Source organism: Equus asinus, chromosome 19 (genome assembly GCF_041296235.1).
Source record: "Equus asinus isolate D_3611 breed Donkey chromosome 19, EquAss-T2T_v2, whole genome shotgun sequence".
Taxonomy (NCBI): domain Eukaryota; kingdom Metazoa; phylum Chordata; class Mammalia; order Perissodactyla; family Equidae; genus Equus; species Equus asinus.
Window position 1 is genome coordinate 8576799 of NC_091808.1, and position 8685 is coordinate 8585483.

At 55.6% G+C, this 8685-nt stretch overlaps 1 protein-coding gene across 1 annotated transcript; it reads right to left on the bottom strand.

Moving 5' to 3' along the window:
• Positions 1-647: 647 nt before the first annotated feature.
• On the bottom strand, positions 648-3689 carry LOC123278502 (intestinal-type alkaline phosphatase-like). The gene is made up of 11 exons (XM_070489879.1): positions 3546-3689; positions 3346-3462; positions 3114-3229; positions 2753-2927; positions 2496-2668; positions 2116-2250; positions 1949-2021; positions 1679-1813; positions 1407-1598; positions 1069-1185; positions 648-967 (listed from the first exon to the last, which is right to left on the bottom strand). The coding sequence occupies exons 1-11, from the start codon at positions 3613-3615 to the stop codon at positions 663-665; spliced, it is 1608 nt and encodes a 535-aa protein (XP_070345980.1). The 5' UTR covers positions 3616-3689; the 3' UTR covers positions 648-662.
• Between the last annotated feature and the right edge of the window lie 4996 nt (positions 3690-8685).

Consider the following 8685-nt stretch of genomic DNA (forward strand, 5'->3'; position numbering starts at 1 on the left):
GACCAGCTTTTAGGCAGCAGGACTATGGGGCAAAGGCTGGCAGGAGCGCCTTGCCATGGCACGTAGAGAGGGCGTGGTGCACGTGCCTGCGCTGTCACGTAGCATGCAACCACATGCGACGCACGGATCATTAGCATGCTGGCGCTCCACCCCGGGGGGATTTTTCCTATGCAAATGGGGCTAGGGTCACCTTCAGTGGACTCCTGAGTGCTGGGGCGCATGCCTGAGCCCAGGAAAGTCCCAAGGCAGCAGAATGTGGATCTTGGTGGCCTCTATCTGATTCCCCTAGCTTGCCAATTGGTTAGGGGCCTTATCCTGTTAGGCCAGGGGCCTTGCAGATGGCCCTATCTCCTTAGGCTGGTTCCTAAGAGACTGGGGACTCAAGGCCCCTTCTTTCCTGGGGTGCAGGGGGATGATGTATAACAAAATCTGGGGCTACTGAGGTTGGGGGCAAGGAGTAGAGGGCAGCCAGGAAGGCCGGGGTGTCCCAGAAAAGCCACCTTCCCAAGGAGTGGCCACGGGCTAAGACTCAATTAGTGCCAGGAGGTCTTAGCCTAGGGTCGTGGGGTGGGTGCTCTGGGGGTGGCTCTCAGATGGGACCCAGGGCTGGGAGAGCAGGACACTCAGCGATGGGGTCCCACGCCCTGGGGTGGGTGCGGGATTCAGGGCGCAGTGGACACCAGCAGCAGCAGCAGCAGTAGCAGCCCGGGAGGCAGCGACAGCGACAGCAAGCCAGAAGCCGGCCCGGCGGGAGCAGCGGCAGTGGCAGCGGCCGGGGGCGACAGGTCGCAGGCCGTGTAGGGCTCGAGGCAGGCGGCGAAGGCCATGACGTGCGCCACGAAGGTCTGCTCCTGCACGCCGTGCACCAGGTGCGCCTGCGGGCCGCGCGCAAACACCGCCACGTCCTCGCCGCCGTGGGTCTCCGACGACAGGGGCACGGCCGCCTGCTGCTTGTACGCGGGGTCCACTGGACAGAGGGTGGGGGTCAGCGCGGGCGGGGCGGGCCGCCTCCTCTCTCCCGCGAGTTCCCATCGTGGTCCGCCCAGACCACCAACCCGCTGTACTCACTGCTCTGGCTCTCGTTGACGTCAGGCCGGGAACCACCACTGAGCACATAGCCTGGGCCATTGCCATACAGGATGGAGGTGTAGGCCTTGCCATCGGAGGCCTTGCTGGGGGCCAGCCCTGCGGGAGAGGGGCCCTGTGATCGCGCTCACCACGGCGTGTGCAGCGCCCCCTGTGTGCTGAGACCAGGTACTTCGTGCCTGGTCACTGGCTTAAGCCTCTCAAGAACCCTACAAGGCAGTTGCTGTGATGACCCCATTGGCAGATGAGGAAACTGAGGCTCAGAGCAATTTGCACCATATAATTTAGGAAACAGCAACTGTCACCCTCCCTGGACCCACCTAAAATGGAGCTCCCACGCAGTGTGTAGCCACCAAAAGAGAAGACGTGAGAGTGGTCAGCGGTGACAAGGGTCAGTGTGTCCTCCTCACTTGTGAGCTGGCTGGCTTTGTCAATGGCATCATCGAACATGGTGGCCTCGGTCAGCGCCAGGTAAGCGGTTCCAGCATGGTGACCATGGTCGATGCGGCCCCCTAGGGAGGACACGTGGGAGGTAGGTGATGCCCAGCCTGCCTGCCCCCCTCTGCTCAGGGAGGGGCTGCCACTCACTCACCCTCCACGAAGAGGTAGAAGCCACTGGGGTTCCTGCTCAGCACACGCAGGGCCGCCTCGGTCATCTCTGTCAGGGATGGGTCCAGGGTGAGGTCTCGATGGGCCTCATATTGCATGTCCTCTGGCTCAAAGAGGCCTGTGGGAAAGGGGATTTGGGTGACGGGCAGGCTGGAGAGTGGCAGGATCCATGGCAGCCATGTGTCTGTGCAGGCATGGCCATGTGAGGACCCGGGGGTCCAGGGCAGGCTGGTGGGGTGGGTGGGGTCATTACCCATGAGATGTGTCACAGAGGGGTCCTGGGACGCCTGGATGAGCGCCGTGCGGTTCCACACATACTGGGCACCCTGGGAGGGGCAGAACCAGACCTCAGCCCGTGGCCCTACGACCTGCCCCCCTGCCCTTGTCCCTGCTAGCCCTGCACCCACGAGCCCCCATCACCTGGTACTTGGCCAGCCACTCCTGCACCAGGTTCCGCTGGTCCACCCTGGTTCCGTTCTGGCTGGCATCATTCGGATACTCAGGGTCTGGGGTCCCCTTGGGAAACATGTACTTGCGGCCTCCGCCCAGGATCACCTGGGGCCAGAGGATTAGGGCAGGTGGGCTTGGGGCCTGGCTGGCCCTTGGCCCCCTCCTCAGACAGCCCCTAGCTCCCCAACCAGGTTTGTGGGAATGGTCTGTCCCCTGCTATACATTCTAAATGGCCCACAAGCCCCTGGAGACCCTGCTGGGCCCCAGGGCTCAGTGTTGGCTGCCTGGGACTGTGGCCAGTGTGGGTCCATCCCTTCTGCCCCGCCCCTCCCGCTTGCCATGTGTCGCACATCAATGTCCATGTTGGAAATGAGCTGCGTGGCGATGTCCTGGCAGCCCTCCTTCAGCGCCTCGTCAGGCATTTCAGCGTCCGAGTACCAGTTGCGGTTCACCGTGTGCGCGTAGGTGCCAGCTGGCGATGCATGCTGTACCCTGGTGGTGGTCACCACCCCCACTGACTTCCCTGTGGGTGGCAGAGGTGAGGGTGGACCACTGAGGTCTCTGAGCCTTCCCCGGCCCCTGCCCCATATGCCGGCCACAAACCCACCTGCTTTCTTGGCTCGATTCATCACGGAGGTGACCTCATTGCCACGCGTCGTGTTGCACTGGTTATAGCGGGCGGCCGCACTCACACCGATGGTCTGGTAGTTGGCCTTGACCCCGCACAGGTAGGCCGTGGCTGTGCCTGCGCTGTCCGGCACCTGTCTGTCCACGTTGTATGTCTGGGGACAGAGATGCCTTCAGCTCCAGTCTGGGGCAGACACCTGGATCGTGCCTCAGGACCTGGGGCCCATCCTCACTGTCCCAGCCCCTAACTCAGGCCCAACCCTCTGGGGCCTTCCCTCCTGCCTGGCTCCCTACTCACCCACCCCTCTGGAGGGAAGCTCCCTGAGGCCCCGGGCCCTTACCTTGGACAGAGCCAGGTAGGGGAAGTGGTCCATGGCCAGGGGCGTCTCGGGTCCCAGCTTGCCATCCATCTGTGCCTTCAGTATCCGAGTGGCTGTCACCGTGGGCACCCCCATCCCTGAAGGAGCACCTCGTGTCAGGCCTGAGTCCCCAAGGCTGACCTGTGTCCACACAGCTGCCTTGGGTGGCCGGGTTGTGGGGGTTACTTGGGAGGGACAGGCCTGGCACACTCACCGTCCCCCAAGAAGATAATGAGGTTCTTGGCGGCCGTCTGGATGGGCTGCAGCTTCTTAGCGGTGTCCAGGGCTTGGGCTGCCTGGCGGTTCCAGAAGGCCGGGTCCTCTTCCTCAACTGGCCAAGGAGACAGTGGAGGCTGGGTCAGCCTTGCGGGGGAGCACCCTGAGTTTCGGGGGAGGCTGGGAGGGCCTGATTACCTGGGATGACCCCAAGGGAGAGCCGTAACCTCAGGCCCAGCAGCAGCAACAGCACCCAGGCTCCCCGCATGCCTGTGGGATGGCGGGAGGACAGCGAGGCTGGGAGTCGGGAGACACGGAACACCAGGGTACCAGCTGCCCTACAAGCTGCCTGGGCTGAAAGCAGGGGAGGACTTCTCCCTGTCTGTAAAAAGCTCCATGTCCCTCCCAGTGCCCCAGGCAGCCACCCTGACCCCACCCCTGCCTTGTGACTTTAAGCTATGCTGGCAGAAGGGAAGTGGTAGGGTGTGGCTGAGCGAGCCTCAGGGCAGGGGTCCTGAGAAAGGCAGGTCCACCCCTCACAGCAGAGTCCCCAGCTGTCTCCCCAGGGTAAAGTGGGGATTAGGGGGCACATGCCCTTGGGTCAGGAGCATTTGCAAAGTTCTGCCGGGGCCACTCCCAACCCTCTGCTCCCCCAGTGTGGGTGACCCTACCTCTTCTCACCTGATTTGTTCAGTATTTCCTGAGAGCCAGCAGTGGCCAGCCTGGACTCTGGGTGCTGAGGGGCCTGGGTCTGAAGCCACATGGCTTCTCACTAGGCTTGGCCTGGGCAGGTGGGTCATGCACTGGGCTGGAGTGGCTGCCCAGAACCTGGGCACAGTGTTCTTATGCTGTGGAAAAGGGTGTGGCTGATGGTGACAGCAGAGTCGGGCCTTGTCTGTCTCTCCAATGTTGGAGGGCTGGGCTGGGCCACGCAGCCTGGGTTCAAAAGCATTCCTCCAATCCAGCCATTGCATTTCTGGGTATATACTCAAAGAAATGAAATGAAATGAAGCTGGGTCTCGAAGTGGTATTTGCATACCCACATTCATAGCAGCATTATTCACAATAGTCATAAGGTGCGAGCAATTCAACTGTCCAGCCACAGACGAATGAATCAACAAAGTGAGGCACATCTGTACAATGGAATATTATTCAGCCTTAAAAAGGAAGGAATTCTGACACACGCTACAACATGGATGAGCCATGAGGACGTGATGCTAAGTGAAATAAGCCAGTCCCCAAAACACAAACACCTAGATTCTATCTATGTGAGGTATCTAAAGTGGTCACATGCATAGAAGTAGAAAGTCGAACGGTGGTTGCCGGGGCCGGGGAGTAGGGCGAATGGGGAGCTGTTGTTGAGTGGGTTTAGAGTTTTGGTTTTACCAGCTGAAAAAGTTTTGGAGATCTGTCTTCCAACAATGTGAATATACTTACCCCTACTGTAGGAAACTGTACACTTAAAAATGGTTAAGATGCTCAATTTTATATTGTAGTTTTTATGACAATTTAAAATTTTTTTCAAAGAAAAGACACCTTGCTCCCTGCTCTGCCCACCTCAGTGGACCACAGTAACCCGTTCTGTGCTCGGACCTCCTCACCACCTGAGCCAAGGGTTTGGTCCCCCAAACCAGTGGGACTGCACCAGCCACCAGCATCCCCCTGCCCAGCCTCACTCCCCACCATGCCATCTCCTCAGGCAGAGTGTTCCTGGGTCCTCCTCCCTCTATGGAAAACATATCCCCTCCAAGAATCCTTCCTGGCCTCTGTCAAACACCCCCAAAGCTCCCTCTACCCCCTGCATCGTCTTGCTATGCAGGGAAATTCTTGGCTGAAAGAATTGGCAGGCAGGCCCTAATTGATTAATTGATTCTTTTTACCAGGTGGTAGGTGAAAGGCTTGTTACTCCAAGATCAGCCCGCAGTCCAGTGAATTCCCAGTCCCTCTTTCTAATTGTGTCAAAACTGACTATAGTGGCACCATTTAAAAATGGAGTCCAAGGGCCAGCCTGTGGCATAGCGGTTAAGTTCACGCACTTTGCTTTGGCAGCCCAGGGCTCACCAGTTTGGATCCTGGGCGTGGACCTACACACTGCTCATCAAGCCATGCTGTGGCAGCCTCCCACATATAAAATAGAGGAAGATGTGCACAGATGTTAGTTCCAGGCCAATCTTCCTCAGCCAAAAGAGGAGGATTGGTAGTGGATGTTAGCTCAGGGCTAATCTTCCTCAAAAAAAGATAAATAAAAAAATAAATGGAGCCAGAGCTGCTTTCCAGAGCAACTGTTTTGCTCTCTTGAGCCTTGCACCAAGAGGGAGGTGTCATGCTGGCTGATAATGAGGGACTTGCAAATCTGCTGAGCAAAGAAAGGGCCAGAACAGGATACCAGGATCTGGAAAACTCCCCATTGAGGGCAGATGCTGCCCTCACGGTCTGGGACAGGGGGCGGCTGCTTCCTCCCTGAGGGGCAGCTCAGGAGACACAACACTGGATCCTGGGCCCTGAGCCAAGCGCATCGGTGCAGATGGGGCGTCCCCAGTGGCAAGGTGATACGTAAGGGGACTGGGGCTGCTTCTCTTCTGGCTACAGCTGTGTGCCCGGAGAGCACACGCAGAAGCTTTGTTTATTGCAGTAAGCAGGCCCTGGGCCCCTCAGATCAGGGGGTGCAATTTACACCCCTGTCCAGCTTCCCACAGGCTTCTGGAGGCCCCATCCACTGGGAGGCAGGGATGTGGGAGGCATCGGGGAAGGGGCAAACACCTGTCACACAGAGGATGACCAGGTGGGGAGAGCTGTTTCTGGAACCAGGGGGGCTGATGGCATCAGACGGTAACGTCAGCCCCAAGGTCAGGATGAGGACACGTCTGGCATCTGGTGGTCCCCAGAGGCAGCTGCCTGTTTTTACCCATCATGATGCTCCCTGTGTCAGCCTCCTGAGCCTGTCGGGCTTGGTGCAGGGACACTCGCTCCAGGGGCTCCATGAGCAGGGGGCTCCGGGTCTGGCTGCAACTGGACCTGGGGCACCCTCCAGGGGCAGGCAGGGGCACTATAAGAGGGGAACCACCACTGTTTCTATTTAAAATCTAGCTCCATGCTGCTGCCTTCACCCCCTCAGCTGGCACCCACCCACCTGGGGGAGGAGAATGTGGTGCCCCAGGCAAGGGGTTGACGCAGCCCCCGCCCCGTTCCCCCACTTCCAGTGGATTGTGACGTGTTAGAGCTTAGTGTGTCTGGCTAAGGGGATTCACAGATTATAGGATCTAGTTTTAAACAAAGTAATTCTCCAAAAGGATCAAGTGGCTTACAAAAGATTCCTGTAAAGAAACTGCAAATAATACCAATAAGCCACACCCAGGTGAGGAACCACCGAAGTGGCGGCTCTGACACTCAGTCCTGATCTGTGCTCGTTGTCACCCATGGGACAGACTTGACAAGAAGTTAGTCTCAAGTATAAAAAAAAAAAAAAAATGTGTGTGAAGTACCCCCACCCCATCAGTCAGTAACAGCGGGAAATCCTCACGGTTAACAAGGCATCTAAAAACTCAGCTATCAAAACAGGAGACAAAACCCTGCCATTTTTTCCCAGCGATGCTTAAGTTATATGCTGTTCAACCCAGCACTTTTGCTATTTCTCTAAGCAACAATAAATATTTGGAAAGCTCTCTTAAAGTTTCTCGCATGATTGCAGAAGAGAAACACACCTACCACCAGGCAAACACTTCTTCTTTCTGCTGCAGTAAAAATGGCAGAAACAATGAACAGAATCATCTGTCGACAAACCGAGAGGCATTTCTTTGTCAGCAAATACTGTTGGGAGACGTAGAGAAAGCAGCGCCGTGGACTGGAAGGAAGTGTTGGAGCGAGTGCCCAGTGGGGGAGGTTTGCTGGACAGTTGGCTAGAGTACAGATGTTCCAGCGCATCTCGGCTTAAGGTATTTGCTGGATTCTGTTTCAATGGTGAAATACACAAGCCACTTTGTCTGTGTGTGTGTGAGAGGGGCTCTAAAGGAAAGATATAGCAGAGAAGATATATTCCCACCAGTAAATGCCTTGTTTCATAAAAGCAATTCCACGTGGGGAAAACAGTGTAGGTGCTCCCATGGATGGAACAGCTCCTCAGAAGGGACTTTGTTTAAAGGATCCTGGATGTGGAAAAGGTGCAGATGGAGCAATGTTACTGTGCCCTAAGGGATCAGTGGCCCCCAAGTGGGTACTTTTGCCCAGAGCCGGTCACACCAATAAAAGGAGACCAGGTTCAGAATAGCAGAGCAGAAACGTTATTCATTGATCAATGAATGGAGGCCTAAAACACCTTCTCGTGGAAGGGAAGGTGAGCAGAGTTCTCATGGGATGTGAAGGGGGCAGGGTCTCCGTGTCACGGCTTGGGGCAGGGGCACTGGGGCACGCGCAGATCTTCCCTTCTTGCACACAGCACCTTTTGCACAAGTCTCCCCGTGCACACGGCACCCCATCGCCAACTTGGACCTTTCTGGTGTGGACCGGTTCTGCAGTTTGGCCATCTGACAATGTTCTGCTTTTGTTCCTATAAGTAAGCACAACTTAAAAGCCAAGTATTAGATGTGGAAAATGTTTTAGGGATTTCTCTGGGTGACAGCAACACCTGCAAAGCTCACTCATTGGCCCATCCCCAGTCAAACCACTGCAGGAAAGAACTGGAAGCCTCAAGGGCACATAAAATGCTGTCGGAGCCATCAGTGGTGTTAACCATAAAACCAAGATATCCTAATAGAGTGGAAACTTTTTGATACTTGGTAATAAGATTGCGCAGAAGCATGAAACCTCTCCTGATCACACAGACGAGTCATCTTATGAGAAGGGATTTCAGGGCTGCCCTGAGTTCTCCTGCCCTCTTTCTTCCCAACTTCCCTCCTTCGTAAAGGCCAAGGTGCCGGCAGTCCTTAAGGGGACAAGAGCTATCCTTCGCAGGCACTCTGTAAAAAGCTTGAAAAGATAAATGCTTTTTCCGTGCATCAGCCCCGTCTAAGTAAAGATGTTTAAACAGATGTTTGACAATATTTCCACAGACAGGTGATTTTATGGTCAAAAATGTATCTGACCCACAGAACCCCTCATAACCTACAGATTTAAAAAAACTTGGAAGCAAACTGTTTTTTAACATTTAGATATAATTTACACACCATAATATTTATCCTTTCAATGCAATTCAATGTGTTTTAGAATATTCAAAGTTGTGCAACCATCACTGCTAATTCCAGAATAATCTGCTTTTAAAACCTGTAGAGTTTAAAATGTAGCATTTCCTTAGGTGTCAAACCCTTTCATGAAATGTGAACAAGCAGCAGCTTCCCATATGATG

What these genes read in the sequence shown, in the direction of transcription:
- LOC123278502 (XM_070489879.1), bottom strand. Translation starts at nt 3,615, where the DNA reads ATGCGGGGAGCCTGGGTGCTGTTGCTGCTGCTGGGCCTGAGGTTACGG. An exon ending in AGTGGCTGGCCAAGTACCAG is followed by an intron (nt 2,022 to 2,115) that starts GTGATGGGGGCT and finishes TGCCCCTCCCAG; the next exon opens with GGTGCCCAGTATGTGTGGAA. An exon ending in GCGTGGGAGCTCCATTTTAG is followed by an intron (nt 1,186 to 1,406) that starts GTGGGTCCAGGG and finishes CCTCTCCCGCAG; the next exon opens with GGCTGGCCCCCAGCAAGGCC.